The 20148-nt window shown below is 37.2% G+C and overlaps 1 protein-coding gene across 4 annotated transcripts in view; it reads right to left on the reverse strand.

Annotated features, from left to right (window-relative positions):
- ube2f (ubiquitin-conjugating enzyme E2F (putative)) overlaps positions 1 to 20148 on the reverse strand; it is a 180663-nt gene that overhangs the window by 39364 nt on the left and 121151 nt on the right. For all 4 annotated transcript variants that reach the window (XM_059967148.1, XM_059967147.1, XM_059967146.1 and 1 more), the window contains 2 exons: positions 2972 to 3042; positions 1219 to 1276 (listed from right to left, as the gene is read on the reverse strand). In XM_059967148.1, the coding sequence (XP_059823131.1) occupies positions 1219 to 1276; positions 2972 to 3042 (129 nt within the window). The remainder of the gene's footprint in view (positions 1 to 1218; positions 1277 to 2971; positions 3043 to 20148) is intronic.

Consider the following 20148-nt stretch of genomic DNA (forward strand, 5'->3'; position numbering starts at 1 on the left):
TACAGTGAATGCCAGGGCACTGATGAGTTTTAGGGAATAGCGGGACAGGACAAAGGGGAGATATTTTAAAAATACCTGAGAGATAACTTCTTTACACAGTGGATAGTGAGTACCTTATGGAAGGGGAAGCAGTAAAAGAAAATGGCCCAGATGGTCAAATAGAGTGGCTCAATCTATCTATCGCTACAAAGTTAAATTCAGCTTAAATAAATTTAACTATTAAGGACTGTAGTAGTACAGAGTCAAGTTAGATTTTCTTTCTGGGCAGAACAACCTTAATATCTCTGGATAGTAGATAGTCCATTTAAGCCTGACCAAGCTCCACTTCAGACAAAACTGAAAGCAATGAGAACTCAGAGTAGAGTATATCACGACAAAAGTGATGGATTGAAAGTCACTTATTTCCTCAGAGTGGACCACATGTTAATGTAAGCACAGCTTTTATTTAACATATTCAGTAGGGGTTTTCACTAAATTAGCAATACATACACCACAGTTTTCACATCAAAGTTATATCATTGTCTTCAAATTAATGATTCTGGCAGCTAGACAGGCCAGGCTTTGGCATAATTAGCTTTGAAAGGCACCAGAAACATACCTATGGTGAATCAAAGGGAATGAGAAGAGAGATGAAACTGTGGTGAATTTCTGACCTAATTTCATACACCGTATGCTTCTGATATTTATCTGTGCCCAAATTCCGTAAATTTCTAACCACATCCTGTGTTTCTATTATTCTCCACTTTTCAGTTTTGTCAAGTTTGTGGTTGGCTTTGTTACATAGATTAATGACCTCTCACTACCAAGCACTAACCCTATAGGACTCGATAACTACAAGGTGAAGATTACAACTCTCACAAGTTTGTCTGACTTTTGCCCTGTTATGCTCCACTCTGGGTTCCTATTACTTTCAACTTTGTCTGAAGTGGAGTTTGGTCAGACCTAAATGAACTATCTACCATACAGAGATATAAGGTGGTTTAGCCCAGCAAGAAAATCTAACCTTGACCTGTGCTACTACTACAGTATGGGATTGAACAGATTTCAGTTTGACCAAAACTGCACAGCAACTCAATGTTACTATGTTACTTAGTACTTACTCCCAGGGCAAACTTAGAGAGGGTGAAAGGGGCAGGGGAGGGGGTGAGGGGCAAGGGGGAGGAAGCGAGGGGGTGGGGAGAAAGAAAAATAACTAGTGGTTCTCAATGATAAGAGTACCTTTAAAGTCCTGGTTGGAGCCCAGCCTGTGCCATCAATCGAGTGTTCCCTCAGCAAGCTGCAAAACACAGGCAAGGTTTCAGCAGGCAGAGGATACAACAAAGAGGTTGACAGCATTCCATTACAGGAGATGACTCCACGACTAAACTTTACAACAGGATTCATTGCTTTTAGATTTTGGAGTGAATCTCAACTATTTCTCACACAACACCATATTTCAATCAGAGTAGCCACTTGCCTCTTAAATTTTGTTTAAAACTATTAATTGTATGTTACAGGAATTAAAACACAGAAGCAAATGAATAAAGTACTGAACCCTTGAAAGCAAATGATTTGTCTATAAGAGTTTAAAAGTGTTATTCAGAATTGATTTCTTTCATTGTCAAATGTTCATGGTTCCTTAGGGGTGTCATAGCCAGGGGTGGTAATGGGGATATGATCCTGTTAAATGCTCCCAATGGTGTGCGTCTCAAATAGCCTCCGACAACAAAGTCCAATTCTTGGCCTTCATATGTGGCTTAGCTACAAACCTGGCAGACCCATTTCTACCGACAGGAAAAGGGACAATGGTAGGCTACTGGTGCCTTAAAACCAGTCACTTTGGGCAGCTCATCTAGGTGAGGGAAAACTAGTCTGAAACCTCTGTTGTCTTGCAGCTATGCCTACTCATGGGGAAAGCTCCAGGAGCAAACCCCAAGGAAAAATTTGAAGCTGGATTCCCTAGGCAGCCCTCGTTGAGTTCAACACTGGCTGGCAATCTGTATCGGTCTCTGCAATTCCTTTGTATTTATCAGCTTGGTGGTGAGGGGGAACCTGTTACAGGGACAACAGTTGCTCTCTGTATCATACTGCCATGGTTTGCAGATCACATGGACAACTGGGCTGCAATATCCATGGTCAACCCTGTCAAACAGAGGACCTCATAGTCAAATAAGCTGGAAGACTTTGAGGACAAGGACCTATGTAAGCATCCTAGTGTGATTTTATACAAAGGGATGAAATATTCTTGATCTCATGGAGTTTAAGCATTAATTACAGAAAAACTGAGAGCTGCACTTCTAAAGCACAGAAAACATGATGCATTGCATTTATGGCAGAATGCATTCCTGTCAGAAAAATTATGAACGTGAACAATTTTCTAACTTCAAGAAACCCCAATGATTAAATTGGAGGTCATGAATCCATCTCATTATGGCTGAAATTTATCCATTTCAGAACCATTCTCATTGACTGAGAACTTCTGCTACAATGCAGGGAAGATATTATAGCCCTGGAGGATACTTAAAATAAGAAACAATGAGATATTTCAGAAGTAAAGCCATAGTGCACTTTAAGATAGCAGAAATTTGTGAACTTCTTTTGGAAATAACAATCAGTTGTGAAATTAAACAGATTCTGTTAATCACAGGTATAAAAGAACATGGAACAAGTACAGTACATGGAGGTAATCATCAAGAAACTCACTGAAAGACAAAAAAAAACCTCTTAGGGAGCTTAATGCTTTGCTGCTATATCACTAGACTTCATCTCAAAGCATCAATTCAGTTGGTCTCAGAGAATAAACCCAAGCCATTCAAAAGAGTTTCTAGAACTTCTGTAACAGCAATCATTTTAAGAAACAACATTTTAAAAAACAAAATTTCTGAGTAAATGAATTATAGAAACTTTAAGGACCTCAAGGCAACCAATTATATTGTGCGTCTTCTCATGAACTCTAACAGCTTAATACAGTCCTTTTTAAAACAAGTCATACCTTAAACAGATTTCTCCTGTCTCAGTAATATTGGGGTGCCAAATTCTGGTTAAACATTTTACCTTGGGAGGCTGAAAGAAAAGGGAAAAAAATGCTTTTAAAATTGTCCGGCCAGCATCCTAGTGTTGAATGAAATGGGGAATTTGTTGCATTCATATTGCTATTCAAAGGAAAAATCCATTAAATGGGAAATGATTTAACAGCCATAACTCCAAATAAATGTGAGATTATAAGGGTAAAGAATGGGCAAGCTATGATTGCTAGTGCATTAGAACCAGTGAGAACATTCAATAAACCTGCATCTTCACTCCTATGTATTCAAACTGTACTTGAGTAATCAAGAGTGAAAGGAAGCAGAGAAAGATAATAAACCAAGGACGATGCTTGCTAAAATAATAGTAAAGATGTTAGGATATGAATAACTGGTGCTGCTACAGCACTGCATGCCAATGTCCCGAGAAGCTGAACTACATGACCATCCTCTAACAGGAGTTTCCTCCATCTGAGATAACAAGAAAAGTTCTACAGTTCATGCTTCACACGAACTTCTTCCCCCTCCATCACCAGGGATTTGCCAAATCAACGAATTCCCGAGTGGAAAGAATGAATAGGCCCATTTATCAGATAATGGGAGTTAATAATTTCACAGTAAATTTCCCAGAAGTACAACTGGGACACTGCAGAGGAACCTGTGCCTGTTCAGATATGAACACAGTGACCATACAAATGTTGCTACTACCCACAAAACATATAGCTTAATCCCATTTTCCCAGGAATAACCAGGATCAGATTCTGAACAACTAACTGGGTCACTCCCACATCTTTATCTTAATCACAATTGAGAATCATTCCAAAGTCACTAGTCACTCCTCAGATGGAGATAGAGTAAATGTTTGGCAAAGTGGTTGCCTAGTCTACATTAGATCTCGTTGATGCAACCTCATCTATTGCATATGGTGCTGATCCTTTAGTTTAGAGACCAAACTTGGTTTTGCTCCAGATTCCAGCATCTGCAGTTTCTTGTGTCTCTGCTTTCAATGATAATGTCTTCCTCTAAAATAAAACTTTGATTCACAAAATAGAACAGTGTATTCTACAATGTCCCACGAGTTGGGAGCTGAAATGAAGTTTGAAATTTGCTTAACACACGGACTGACATTGACTTCTCAAGCCCTGTTATAATTTATAACGTGTTAAAAAGGTACAGTACCACAGTCATACACACTCTAAAGGCCACAAATTTAAATCCCATTGTTAAAATATGTGGAATTCAATCCAACAGATTTAGTAAATTTAGGGGTAGCCCAGACAAGATGGAAAAATCTCAATTCACTCTTCAGTCTCTGTTTCAATCCATCGCTATCATCAATTATTCAGAGCCTCCTCCACAATCTATTGTTTCACATTTGTAATCAGCAGCCACTTCATCTCCATTCCCTCAATCTATTCACTCATTATCCTTCCCCTGAACTCTCCACATTCTCAGAACCTCCCCAGCTCTATCCATCTCTCATCTAGCATCAACAATTCAGTCCTACCTTCTATCATTAACTTCTCCAGAATTTTTTTACCCATTGATGGGATCAATTTAAGTGAACTATTGAATTCAGATTTCAATCTGCCTTTAACAGGCACTCTGGAGACAACTCTTTGCTACAAATTTACGCCAAGTTTAATTGGCATTTACAGCATACCAGCAGATATGCACCCACATATCAACAATGGTACAAAGCATAGCTGCTCTCTGTTACACCTGTGCCCCAACTCTGAGGGGCCGAAGGGTCCAAAGTAGCCCCCTCCTTTTTGAGAATCGCAAGATCACTATTAATTTGGGTCAGGAGCCCAGGAAATGAGAGAGAGACATGCAGAATCCACAAAGGGGTTTGGAATGTCCAGGCCCCTCAGCGATACAAAGCCATGGGAAACGGCCATTGTCTCTTGGAGACGGAATTGTGTATTGAGTATTGTGCTATTTATTTGAAGCTCTCAGGGAATGACCAAAAGTGGGCTGGTTGAGGGGTGGCATTCTCCCAACCTGATTGACATCTGAGACCTCGTGAGTCAGGATAAAAGAGGGTCTGGGGAACAACCCCTTTAGATGCACCAGAAGAAACGCTAGAAATCCCGTAATAGCGACAGCCGGTGGAAAGCCCACATGCATCCTTTTCCATTTGCCTCAGAATTGGTGGGCCTTACCACAGAAGAACGGCTTTAGCTAAAACAAAGGAGAAATCAGCCCCAACGACTCTCGAAGGATTGACATCATAAAAGGAATGGGCAAGTTTTAAACTCTCTCTCTTGTCTCCAACCAAAGGCTGCAACCTGCATGAACTTGGGTGACTTTTATACTTCCATCGGACAATACATTATCCCCTAGACAACAACAGAGCTATTTCTTAGTGATTATTATTATTATTATACCCGCGCTTTTAGACTTAGTAGTGACGACGTATATTATCTGTATGTTTGCATTGATATTATTTTTGTGTATTTTTTATCAATAAATACTGTTAAAAATAGTACCATCAGACATCAACGGACCTCTCTATCTTTGCTGGTAAGTGACCCAGTTACGGGGTACATAACATCTCATACAGAGAAATGACACATTACTCTAATAAAGATTTAATTAGTAGATCTGAACTAGGCCCCTCATGTTAGAAAAAGGAGGAAAGTTTTTATAGCATCTGCTGAGGAAATTTTTAACCACTTTCAACATGAAATATAACTAAGAATCATCTACCGAAAGCATTATATGAATTAATCTTACAATAACGTTCAGCATGAATCTAGTCATATCTACCGTAATCTTATTCAGACCAGTAACCCTGACTACCAACAAAAACTTGACAAACATTAGATAAAAATGTAACTGGATTCTGTGCTGATTAAATGAATTATCTGCAGGCCCTGCTAGCCAGATTTCACAGGCAGAATAAACTTTGGTTGTTTTCTCTGGAGCAATGGAGGCTGAGAGGAGATCTGATAGAGGTTTATAAAATTATGAGAGGCATAGGTAGAGTAGACAGAAGTATCTGTTTTCAGGATTGAAATGTCTAATACCAGAGGGCATGCATTGGAAGTGAGAGCAGGTAGGTTCAAGGGAGGTATGAGGGGCAGGTTCTTTTACTCAGAGTAGTGGATAACTGGAATGCATGGTCTGGTATAGTGGTAGAGGCAAATACACTAGAGGCTTTTAAGAGATGTTTAGATAGGCGTATAGTTGTAAGGAAGTTGGAGGGACATGTACGTTGTGTAGGTAGGAGAGATTAGTGTTTGGGTGTTATTGCTTTGCTTTTTTAAATGGTTTGATGCATCACTGTGGATTGAATGGTCTGTTCCTGTGCTGTACTGTACATTACCACACTAACAACAAAAAAGATGACTGTTATTTAGGGCACTAAGTACTTAAATGTAATTTTGAAGTCTGAAAGCATAATATGGGATTCAAATCACACCTGAAGTACACAAAGTTAGTGTATCACTGAATGTGAGCCCCTCATTGACATTACACAGATACTTCTCTATGTCTCACACCATGATCAACAATGCCTCAAAAATCTCCAATCTGAATTCCCTCTGCACTCTTGAGCTAAGTACCATGCATCCCTGAAATTCAAGGCGGTGGGACCCGGGCCTGAGAAGGTATCAAAGCAGCAGGGCCCCGGCCCAAGAGCGCAGAATGACCCGTTGTTTGGGTTCAATGTCCATTCAGAAATTTAATGGCAGAGGGGAGAAAAACAATTCCTGAATCAATGAGTGTGTGCCTTCAGGCTCCTGTACCTCCTTCCCTGATGGTAGCAATGAGAAGAGGGCATGTTCTGGGTTATAGTTGTCCTTAATAATGGAAGCCACCTTTTCAGGAATCGCTCCTTGAAGATGTCCTGGATGCTGGAGAGGCTAGTTCCCACGATGTAGTGGAGTTCACAACTTTCTGCAGTTACAAGCCCCTCCCCCCATACCAGACGGTAATGCAGTCAGCTAGAATGCTCTCCACAGTACAGTTAGAGTGTAGGGTTAATGTCGCAACACCACTTAACTAGCTGTCGCCTTCTCATCACCATCTGAAATTCTGCCAACAATAGTTGTGTCATCAGCAAACTTATAGATGGCATTTGAGCTATGCCTAACCACACAGTCATGGTTGCAGAGAGAGTAGAGCAGTGGGCTAAGCACACATCCTTGAGGTGTGCCTGTGTTGATTATCAGAAAGGTGGAGATGTTTTGTGCTTTTAATCAGAACTATAGGAATGACTGTGTTAAACGCCAAGCTATAGTCAATAAACAACAGTCTGACGTACTTGCCCAGGTGATCCAAATCCACATGAAGAGCCAATGAGATTACATACACTGTAGACCTACTGTGGCAATAGGCAAAGTGCAGTGCATCCAGACATTTGCTTAGGCTGGAGTTGATTCTAGCCATGACCAACCTCTCAAAGCACTTAGTTACTGTGGGTGTGAGTATTACAAGATGAAAATCATTAATGTAACTCACCATGCCTTTCTTGCCCACTTGTATAATTGTTGCCCTTTTGAAGCAGGTGGGAATACGGACAGTAGCAATGAGAGATTGAAAATGACTTTGAACACACCCACCAGTTGGTTGGCACAAGTTTTCAGAAGCCTATCAGGTACACCGTCAGGGCCTATCACCTTTCGTGGATTCACATTCTTGAAAGAATTTCTGACCTCAGCCTCCGAGACAGAAATCACAGGGTCACTGGATGCTGTAGGTATCCTCAAACTTCTAGTTTTATTGTCCCTTTCAAAGTGTGCATAAAAGGGTTCAAGCTCATCAACAAGTAAAATATCACTGCCATTCATGATGTAAAGCTTCACTTTGTAGGAAGTAATGGACTGCAAACCCTGCCAGCGTTGACATGTATCTGATTCCACCTCTAACCTCAATCAAAATTGCTCTTTTGTTCTTGAAAAAGTCCTCTGTAGGTTGTACCTGGTCTTCTTGTATAGTCCTGGAACACTAGACTTCAATGCCACAGATCTAGCCCTCAGCAAACTATGAATCTCCTGGCTCATTTGCAGCTTTTGATTTGGGTATGTACTGCATGTTCTTGTAGGCACACACCATTCCACACAGATTTTAGTGAAGTCAGTGACAGCTGTGGCATATTCATTCAGACTTGAAGATGAATCCCTAAATCCCTAAATACTGACCAGCCCACAGACTCAAAGCAGTCCTATAAGCGCTCCTCCACCTCGCTTGTCCATACCTTCTTGGACCTCAGTACCGGTGCTGCGATATTCAGTCTCTGCCAATATTCAGGGAGTAGAAATGCAGCCAGGTGACCAGACTATCAAGCTTGCACAACTTTTTTCCTGCATATTGGGTATTTAACAGTCTTTCTTCTTCAATGGGTTCTATTGGGTTTATTTGTTTTGTGGTTGCATGTAAGGAGACATCATGCCACAAATGTGCTCGACAGAGACCATCTCTAAAAGGAGAGTTCAACCACCTATCCTTGACATTCAATGGCCTGCCACAAACACATTGCTGCTACAAGACTGAGAGTTTTGCTGCTTCAGAGACAGCGTACGGTAGTTCAGGACCATTTATGCCTTTCTTCCACCTACAAGACACAAGTCAGTATTGCAAGGCTTTGGTAGTCACAGCAGAAACTCTCATCACACTTAAATAATATACGGATGTGTCCTGAACTGCAGTGTTACATACCTGGTGCTGGAAGTTAGGATTAGGTTGGATAGCTCTTGTTCAGCAAGTACAAAAATAGCCATTTGAAAGGAACTTTTCCTTCTGAATCATTGATATTCTATAATAGCTAAAATCTCTAACCTAGAACCTGATTCTTGACTAAAACTCTTTGCCTTTCTAACTGTAGTATCTGTTGATTTTAAATCCTTTCATCTACCTTTGTCAATATTCTTGAACCTTGGATGGTTTTCCTCAATTTAGCTCATCATGATAAAAAATTTTCATTCGTTGTGGTGCTGACCTCCAGAATTAAACTTTACTTGTCAGTTTGTTCTACATTAAATTCCTCGGCATTTTTTGTATTTGAAGTTTCTCCTCACATTCCCCTTAAACTTTTCACCCCTAATGCATGACCTCAAGTAGTAGTCTCACTCAACTTCAGTGGAAAAATCCTTCTTGTACTTACCCTATCTATAACCTTCATAATTTAGTACATCTCCATCAAATCTCCTCTCAATCTTCTACGTTTCAAGAAATAAAGTGCTAACCTATTAAATCTTTCCATATTACCCATATAACTCAGGTTCTCCAAACCCAGCAACATCCCCTTGTAAATTTTCTCTGTACTCTTTCAACCTTATTAACATCTTTCCTGTAGGTAGATACTCCAAATAAGGCCTCAGCAATGTCTTATACAACTTCAACACAACATCCCATCTCCTGTACACAATACTTTGAATGATGAGGGCCAAAGTGCCAAAAGCATTTTTCTATGACCCTATCAACCTGTGACTCTATTTTCAATGAATAATGTATCTGCATTCCCTTTGTTGCATTAATGCAGCACCTCACAACTGTTGCATTAAAATCCATCTCCGACTTTTGTTGCATTAATGCAGCACCTCACACCTGTAGCATTAAAATCCATCTCCCATTTTTCAGCCCATTTTTCCAGCTTTCCATTATCCTGCTGATATCTCTAAACAGTAGAGATATCAGCAAAAAATAATAAACTATGGGGGAGAAAAAAAAACTACCTACAGCTTTTATTTGCTTTCTCTGACTAAAGCCTCTCCTTGCTGAAGCCTTTGAAGAGCTAAAGCCTCAAAATCTCCACTCTAACTCCGTCCACTCCTGCTTGCTCCTGCTTTGCTTTAATGTGTTCTTGTCAATCAGTCCCGAATGCTCACTGGGTGCTGCTCTAAGCTGCTGCAAGCCGCTGCCTTTTCATTTGAAATTATGGCCTATGCTTTGTGACACAAATCATCAATTGGAATTGAGAAGAAGTCTACTCTGGACTAATAAAATCCAATGATTCAAATATTTTACAGAAGCAGAAGCACATTTGTACTTTTTAGCACTACAACTCGGGAGAGTAGCTTTGTCCCATAAAGCCCTGATTAATGGAAAATAATACCCAAATATTATAGATAATTACATCAGTCTTCAACGAGACTAATTTTAAACACATCCATGGGATTTTTATCTTCAGGACACAATCCTACAAAAGCAACAGTAACAGATTTTAGACTTCAGTTGCATAAATTAAATGTCAATTCTTTTTTTTAATAAACTTTTTTTATTGAGTTTTCAAATAATTACAGAAATAAAAGAAAATATATGAAAAAAATATATATACCCTTCCCCTCTCCCCTTAACCCCTTCCCCCTAACACCCCTATATAAAAAAGAAAGAAAGAGTGCCTGGATATCGGAAGATCCCCACATGCTCCATGGAGTTCGTAATAACTTTAGTATATATATTTATTTCTTTCCCCAAATAACCAATTATTTCATCTTCGGAGCACCTATATATTTAATCCTGTCTTTTGTAAATACGGGCGCCAAATTTTCAAAAATGTTTCAAATTTATCTCTTAAATTGTAAGTAATTTTTTCAAGTGGAATACAGCCATAAATTTCCTTCTTCCAACGATCTATACTTAAATAAGTATCCGATTTCCAAGTAACTGCAATAGCCTTTTTGGCTACTGCCAATGCAATTTTTATAAATTCTTTCTGATATTTATTCAATTTGGGTTTCAGTTTTATCCCTTCAATATCGCCTAGTAAAAATAATATTGGATTATGTGGAAGTTGTGTTCCAATAATTTGTTACAATAAAGCTCTTAAATTTGTCCAAAAAGGTTGAATTTTAGAACAAGACCAAGTAGAATGTAAAAAAGTACCGATTTCTTGGTTACATCGGAAACACTGATCGGATAAATTTGGGTTTAACTTATTTATTTTTTGTGGTGTAATATATAATTGATGTAAAAAATTATATTGCACTAATCTTAACTGGAAATTTATTGTATCAAGTCATAGTCTTGACCAATTTGTTTCTTCAATTTTAATATTCAAGTCATTTTCCCATTTTCGTCTTGACTTATGGACTCCTTGTTTAACTGCCTGTTTTTGAATCAAGTTATACATACAAGAGATAAATTTTTTAATCTTACCTTTTTGAATGAAAGTTTCTATTTCGTTAGATTTCAGCAATAACATTGTTTGACCTAATTTTTCTCTTAAATAAGCTCTTAGTTGGAAGTAACAAAAAAGAGTATTGTTTGATACTTTATATTTTTTCTTTAATTGATCAAATGACATTAATATACCTCCCTCAAAACAATCTCCTATATATCTAATCCCTTTTTGAAACCAATTAAATAAAAGTTGATTATCCATTGTAAAAGGAATGTCTATTTTGAATTAAAGATCTCTTTGCTAATAAAGATTTCTTTGTCTCATCATCAACATTTATCTTATTCCAAAAGTCAATCAAATGTTTTAATATAGGAGATTCTTTCTTTTCCCGTATCCATTTAGATTCCCATTTATATATAATATCTTCTGGTGTATTTTCTCCTATATTATCTAGTTCTATTCTAATCCATGCCGGTCTATCGTTCTCAAAAAAAGATGCAATAAATCTAAGTTGGTTTGCTTTATAATAATTCTTAAAATTTGGAAGTTGTAACCCTCCTAGATCAAATTTCCATGTCAATTTTTCCAACGATATTCTTGACATCTCACCTTTCCAAAGAAACTTCCTCACATGTTTAACTCTTGAAAAAACTTCTGAGGTAGTTGTATTGGTAGTGATTGAAATAAGTATTGTAGTCTAGGGAATATATTCATTTTTATGGTATTTACTCTACCTACTTATGTTATTGGTAATACCATCCATTTATCAAGATCTTCTTGAATTTTTTTCAGTAATAGTAAGTAATTTAATTTATATAAGTTCTTTATATCATTATCAACTCTTATACTTAAATATTTTATACCATTTGTCGGCCATCTAAATTGAGTTATTAATCAATATTGACTATAATCTCCTTTAGTAAGAGGTAAAATTTCACTTTTATCCCAATTTATTTTATAACCTGATATTTTCCCATATTCTTCTAATCTATAGGATAATTTACGCAACGAGTGCAATGGGTTTGTTAAATAAAGCAAAACATCATCAGCAAATAAGTTAATCTTGTATTCTTCCTGATTAACTCTAAAACCCTTAATATCTGGGTCCATTCTAATTAATTCAGCTAATGGTTCTATCGCCAACACGAATAAAGCAGGTGATAATGGACAACCTTGCCTAGTTGACCTTGTTAGCTGAAATGGTGTTGAAATTTGATCATTTGTCACTACTTCAGCTTTGGGATTAGTATTTAAGGTTTTAATCCATTTTATAAAAGATACTCCTAATCCATATTTTTCCAATACTTTAAATAAAAAATCCCATTCCAATCTATCAAATGCTTTTTCTGCAACCAAAGCAACTGCCACACTCATTTCCTCCCTCTTTTGTGCCAAATGAATTATACTAAATAACCGAGTTACATTATCTGCCGATTGTCTGTTTTTAATAAATCCTGATTGATCCATATGTACTAATTTTGGTAAGTATTTAGATAATCTGTTAGATAAGATTTTTGCTATTATTTTATAATCAGTGTTTAATAAAGAAATAGGTCTATACGATGCTGGCTTTAAAAGATCTCTATCTTTTTTTGGCAATACTATTAAAATAGCTGTCGAAAAAGATTCTGGAAGTTTATGCGTTCTTTCCGCTTGATGTATTAACTCCATAAAAGGAGGAATTAATAAATCTTTAAACTTTTTATAAAATTCAGGCGGAAAACCATCTTCTCCTGGAGATTTATTACTTTGAAGTGATCCTAGGGCTTCTTCGACCTCTTTCAATGTAAAAGGCATATCAAATCCCTTCTGTTCTGCCGTATTTAATTTTGGAAGAGTTATTTGTGATAAAAACCTTTCTATCTTGACATTATCATTTTGTGATTCTGATTTATACAACTCAGAATAAAAATTCTTAAAAGATTCATTAATTTCTAAAGGTTTATAAGTAATTTTATTTACTCTTGTTCGAATTGCATTTATTGTTTTAGAAGTCTGGTCTGTTTTTAACTGCCATGCAAGGACCTTATGTGATCTTTCACCTAGTTCATAATATCTCTGTTTAGTTCTCATAATTGCCTTTTCTGTTCGATATGTCTGGAGTGTATTATATTGTAACTTCTTATTAATAAGTTGTCTTCATTTTTCTTCTGTCATATTTCTTTGAGATTCGTTTTCTAATTTTGTAATCTCTTTTTCCAATTGATCTATTTCTATCATATATTCCTTCGTAATTTTAGAAGTATAACTTATTATCTGACCTCTCAAATATGCCTTCATTGCTTCCCACAATATGAATTTATCATCAACTGAATGTGAATTTGTATCTAAAAAGAACTGAATCTGCTTTTTCATAAAATCACAAAAATCTTGACGTTTTAATAACATTGAATTAAATCTCCATCTATAAATTGATTCCTCTTTATCTGTCATTATCATTGTCATTATCAAAGGAGAATGATCTGACAATATTCTCGCTTTATATTCCACATTTTTCACTTTATCTTGAATATTCGTTGATATTAGGAAAAAATCTATCCTTGAATATGTTTTATGTCTATTTAAGTAATCTCTTTCTTTTGGATTAATTCTTCTCCATATATCAATCAAGTTTAAGCCTTTCATCAATGATAGAGTTAATTTTACTACTTTTGATTTTGTGACAACCTTTGTTGATCTATCTAAAACTGGATCTAGACAAAAGTTAAAATCTCCACCTATTAATATTTCATCATGTGCGTTAGCCAAATTCAAAAAGATCTCTTGTATAAATTTTACATCATTTTCATTTGGTGCATAATTATTCATAAGAGTCCATAGTTCCGAAAAAATTTGACAATGTATAATTACATATCTCCCCGCCGAATCAATTAATACATTTTGTATTTTAATTAGTAAATTTTTATTAACCAAAATTGCAACTCCTCTCGATTTTGAATTAAATGAAGCTGCAAGAACATTTCCAACCCAGTCTCTTTTTAATTTCTGATGTTCTTTGTCTGTTAAATGTGTTTCTTGTAAAAAAGCTATATCTGTTTTCATTTTTTTAATGTATGTTAAAATTCTTTTTCTTTTTACTGGTCCATTAAGCCCATTAACATTAAAACTTTAAAAATTCAGTAAATTAGTCATTATTTTTAATTATGTTACTCCAATCTATAATAATACCTAATCTTTCAACTTTCGTGGTATCTCGGGAAATCTTTTTAAAATTCTCCATGTTGCTATGTGTGTCCCCACCAATCATCCAGGCAGAAAGATAGAAGAAAAATAGAGTATAAAGAAAAAAACAAAATACCCCCCTACTAATGTTGTGAAAAAAAAAGGAACACAACATTACCCCCCTCTGTTGTACAGTTCATGGCAATCGCCATGATTACACACGTGAATCCCGCAGTAACCGATCCAAAGCTCCCCAGCACCCCCGCAACATGGAAAAGTATATATATAAGTAGAAAAAAAATACTATTCTCAATTAGTATTTCTGAAATTTTGCTTTTCTCCCCTGTATCATCCTTAAATGTCCATCACTTCCATTCACTGTCTCTAACTTCATCTTTAATCCGTTATGCTTGGAAGTCTCTATGTGTAATTAGCGAATAGATGTAAGTTTTTGTGCGAACTCCTCCGCTTCTCGATAATCGGTAAAAAATCTTCTTTTTCCCTCCTCCAAAAAAATTATCAGTGTTGCTGGGTGACGCATTATAAATTTATAACCCTTTTCCCATAAGACTTTTTTTGCTGGGTTAAATTTCTTCTTTCTCTTCAAAAGGTTATAACTTATATCAGGATAAAAAAGAACTGCCTTCCCTGCTATCATCAATGGCCCGTTTCTCCTTTTGGCACATTGGGCAGCCGCCTTCAGGATCTTTTCTTTATCTTGGTATCTTAAGCATCTTATCAAAATTGATCGTGGATTTTGATCAGCTTGAGATCTTGACCTTAAGGCTCTATGAGCCCTTTCAATCTCAATTAGAGTTTCTCCTTCCATTTCCAATTTTTCAGGGATCCATTTTTGAAAAAAAATTATTGGATCTTCTCCTTCTATATCTTAAGTCCAACAATTTTAATATCGTTTCGTCTACTAAAATTTTCAAGCTCATCAATTTTTTCCATTAAATGTTTTCTTTCTGATGTCCAGGCAGTAGTATCATTTTGCATTTTATTCATTCTTTCAACTATGTCTTCCATTGTAGTTTCCAAATCTATAATTCTCTTTTCCATTTTTTCCTGTCTTTTTGTCATTTTATCAAGCATCATCTCCATATTTGTCATTTTTCTTTTGATTACTCTTAATGCGCCTAATTTACGCATTATTTGCATCAAAGTCTTTTCTATATTTCCAGAAAGACTTTTACCTCCATCTTCGTCTGATTTTTCCAGAGAATCTGGCTCTCCCTCAGATTCACTTTCACTTTCGGTTTCAGTTGTAACTGGGATTTGTAGTTCTGGTTGCTCCCGTTTGCGCATGCTCCTTCCTTCACGTTTGCGCAGTTCTCGTCGATCTTTTTCTTTAGAAATGGTCGATGTTGCCGCAGTTTCCTGTTCTGTATCGCCGGTGGTATAATGTACCTGAGCCCGCGGTTCTTTGGCAGAAGTGGGCCTTGATTCTGTTCCAACTTGCATTGCCTTCACGGTAGTAGTTTTCTTCATCTTCTGTTTGTGAGGCATAACTTGAAACAATCCGGAGTAGTTTATAAGTAACTTTTAGAAAGTATTGACTAACTTTTCTTCACTTAAACATTAATTTATTGATTTTTTACGGGAGAGCTGGGTTCCAGCGTCTCAATCCTACGTCATCACGTGACATCCCCCAAATGTCAATTCTTAAGCAGAATACTCACCTTCACTGAATCAAAAATAATATAAATAAGTATATGAAATTAGACACAAAGATGGCAACCACAGGGTGGTCAGTATTGGTACTGGAGAGTCATTGAGCGAAGAGCCTTTTGGCCCACTATACCCATGCCAACCGTTGAGTATCCATCTGCACTAATCCCATTTTGTAAGCACTTGATGCTTTGGTGATTCAAGCGAATGTATATATTTGACACAAACGGTTAACTCACTGAATGGCTCTCTTGCCTTAGAGGTGGAAGACTGTGCGCTCAAGCTTTGCTCCAGATGCTTGGGTTCTAAGTTGATCCCAACAGAGGAAGAGCTAAACTGAGACACTACAGCAAAACAATATCCTGTCTGCCCTCTCTAATGAATAAAAAGGATCTCAAGGGACAATTTAAAGAAGAGCAAGACAGAGTCCTGGTTAATACTACCCTCCCCCCCAAACAAATATCGTGAGATTGCCTAGGCACAATTGCATTCTTATTCTGGTATTTAGACATTCCCTTTCTCTCTGAAAGACATGGCAAACTTAGCTTAGAGTCTAAATTTAGAGTACCCAGGGCAAATCTGTAGAATGAGAAAAAAACTTTCATTTTGCCAGAGTTGTTTTTACCTGAGGCACCAACTTGCACTTGAACTCTTTTCGGGTGTTGTTCTTCCAAGACTGAGGAGCTATCTAACTCTGCACTGTCACAAACACACAACATATGAACATAGAGAACCCACACCCACCCCAATTCATTGTTTTATTTCCTTATACATAAGCTGCCATTTGCCCTATCAAGTCCACACCAGTTCAATCCCCCACTAAGTTTCCCCTGCAACCATCCTCCCTGAATATCCTCCAGGTCCCTCTCAGTCTCTACCACTTACCGATGCAAGAAGCAATTTATAGTAGGCAAATAACTTACCAACCTGCAAATCTTTGGGACATGGTCACAGAGACTATTTACAGGCAACTTCAGTCCCTTTCTGACTGATACATGTATTTTCTGCAGATTTAACAATTGCTTGAAGGTATGTGAACATTAATCCGACAGCAATGGTGACATGATGAAAGTACCGAGCATGGTAAAAATGTGAGTTGTAAGGAGGATGCTGACAGATACATTAAGTAAGTGGTAAAAGTATCAATAGTAGTAAAATGTGGGAAAAATGTGAATTTATGTGAATAAAGCAATAAAATAGTGAGAAACTAGTTCTCAGGAAACCTGTGTAATGATGTCTGGAAGTAAGCATACACATAACTAACAAGGAAGGCAAGTGGTATGCCAGTATTTACTGCAGCAGGCTTGCAAGGAGTCTTGCTGTGATTGTAGAGCTATGATGAGATGTGTTTTATAGTACAGTGTGCAGTTTTCATCTTTGCATCTAAAATTGCCCGGAAGTCAGTGGAATGTAGATTCTCAAAACCAATTCTTGAGGTTCTACTATAAAGCAAGCCCTTGAACTGGACAGCATAGAAACAGAGGGCACATTTTCCCCTCCCCCTCCTAATCTCTTACTATCTCTCCTTTCAGTTAGTCATGACGAAGGGTCTCGGCCCAAAACGTTGACAGTGCTTCTCCTTATAGATGCTGCCTGGCCTGGTGCGTTCCACCAGCATTTTGTGTGTGTGGCACATTTTCAAGATAGGAGCCATCCAATTAACACAAGAGTATTATTTTTTACTGTTTGAGAGGAATACTAATGCTCAGTCACTGAGAATATTCAAGGCGGGGTGACAGGCTTTAGACAATAAGAAAATCGGAAGACATTGGTACCAAATAGAAGCGGACCAGGCACATGAGCAGCCACGGTCAGACTGACAGGCCCAGTGTGCTCAAGAGACAGCAAGGCTGACTTATGGCTCCCATTTTGTTCATTTTTAGGATTAATGCAACACACAAAGGAGAAAAGCATGAACCATAGATTTCGAGGTTTAGATTAAGCTAATTGTAATGCAACAAGGCCCAATAATCTGTGAAAACTTGATAACAACAAAGGCATCAGCAGAGTGGTGAAAGTGTTCATAATGTGACACATTCCTTGGGGTAAGTGCGCCATTTCTTAATAAAAATAGCCTGAATGACTAAAGAAATAAAGGGCAGCATAAATTAAAAAGACAAAACATGTAAAATGCAAAATCTAACACAAATGTTCACAAATATACAGCAAATGGTGACAGGACATGTAGAACAGCTAACCAATGGGATTGTGAAAAGAAACTTGCAAGTATTTCAAATATCAACATTTTCTTTTCACTGATAAATTAGGTGAAAGCTGGTCTTGAGGAATGTGGGCAAAAAGATGATTTTGGTAGTATTATCCACCTGAATAAAAAATTGGCAGAAATGTGTAACAATTATAGTAAAGGAAGAAAAATGGTATTTTGGACAATTAAAAATGTTGAATTTTGGTACTGACTAGATAAAATTGAAATAAATCAACAGTGAAGAAAAAATTGCACTAAGCAGTAACATATCCTCAGTAGCAGATAGCTTACAGAGTCATAGAGGGAAACAAACCCTTTGCTCCTCCGTATCCCTGCTGACTATCAATCATCCATTTACACTAACCCTCCTTTAACAACTTGTTAAAAGTTCTTCCCACATCCCCATCAACTTCCCCTCACGTTCTATCAATCAATACAACCTAAGGCTGCATCCACACTAGACAGGATAATTTTGAAAACGCCGGTTTTGCGTAAAAATGACAGCCGTCCACACTATGTGTTTTTAAAAATATCTCTGTCCACATCGAAACGGATATTTCAGCTAATCTCCTCCTACTGCGCAAGCGCAGGACACATCTACCGAAAACAAGCGAAATGTTTGGTGTCGAATCTCGCCGTGAAAGATGGTGTGTGTTTGTTCAGTTAAAGAGTAGAAAAACTTAAAATGACGGACAGCTGTTGGCTCTCACGCAGGAGGACTTAAAAGTTAAAAAAAAACAAATACTGGAGCATATGGAGGTAATCGACAGGGAGTTCATGGAGAGTATGAACCGGCTGATGACGAACATTGAAAAACTGACTAACTCTGTTGCATTAATAAAGCCCCTTGTTAAATGTATAAAATATGTCTGTATCAGTATTATCTTGTATTTCCATACAACATTACATTAGGCTGTTACACATCTATTGTCAGAGAAGTACTTGCATAAATAGGTAAAACCACCTTTACATGAGCAAGGACAGAAAACAGGGCAAAGTGAGCATACTTATTTATTCAGTAAGTTATGGGTCAAAGTATTTGGTGAGTACATTTTTAACTCTTCTGGCTTCAGTCTCGTTGCCATCTGTTCTGAAATTGTTAGGTTGCATTCAAGAAAACAATGAAATGGCGTGCAGCCGTCACCATCTGTTCCGGCACATCACAAAAGTATTTTCAGATTTCTCCGGTTACCCAGTCTGCACTGCTCCGGCCAAGTGGCGTTTTCAAAATTACACACATTGGAGAGTGTTTCTGAAAATCTCCAGTTTCGGGGGGCGAAAACCCCGTTTTAGTGTGGACAGAGGGTAAAAACAAAGAGAAAAAGCTTCGGTTACAGATTTATCCGGTGCAGTGTGGACGTAGCCTAAGGGTAATTTACAATGACTAATTAATCTAACATTCTGCACATCTTTAGGAAGTGGGAGGAAACCAAAGCACCCGGAGAAACCCACATCGTCATAAGAAGAATGTGCAGACTCCAGAGAGTCAGTATTTACAGTAGCTCTATTACCTGTGCCACAGGTTCCACCAATTATATGTTAATAATTTAAACAAATTAACAGAAATATCAAATGGATTTCAATATCCATTATTCATATTTTGCATAATGGTGAAAATCTAAAAAAGGAATAGAAATTCAAGTTGATTTGATAATCATGTGTTCTTCAGCAAATGGCAATTATTACTGGTTAATACTAATTATAAGATAGATAGACTTTTAATTAAAAGCATTAAGGGAAGAAAGATGGATTTTACAGACTAGCCAAATTCTCAAGGAATGATTGCACACGCTTGAAGAGTAAATATCCCTTTCCTGCTGCTATGTTTCTAACAAATGGAAGCAACCCACAGGGAATATGATTAAATGAGTAAAGCAGAGAAAATTCATTTAATTTCTATTTCTCTAATAAGTAGAAAGTTTCTTACAAGTGGAAAAAAATATCATAAACATGAGAAATTCTGTAGATGCTAGAAATCCACAGCAAAGCACACAAATTGCTGGAGGAACTCAATATGTTAGGAAGCATCTATGGAAATG

The sequence above is a fragment of the Hypanus sabinus genome, chromosome 4, assembly GCF_030144855.1.
Source record: "Hypanus sabinus isolate sHypSab1 chromosome 4, sHypSab1.hap1, whole genome shotgun sequence".
NCBI lineage: Eukaryota > Metazoa > Chordata > Chondrichthyes > Myliobatiformes > Dasyatidae > Hypanus > Hypanus sabinus.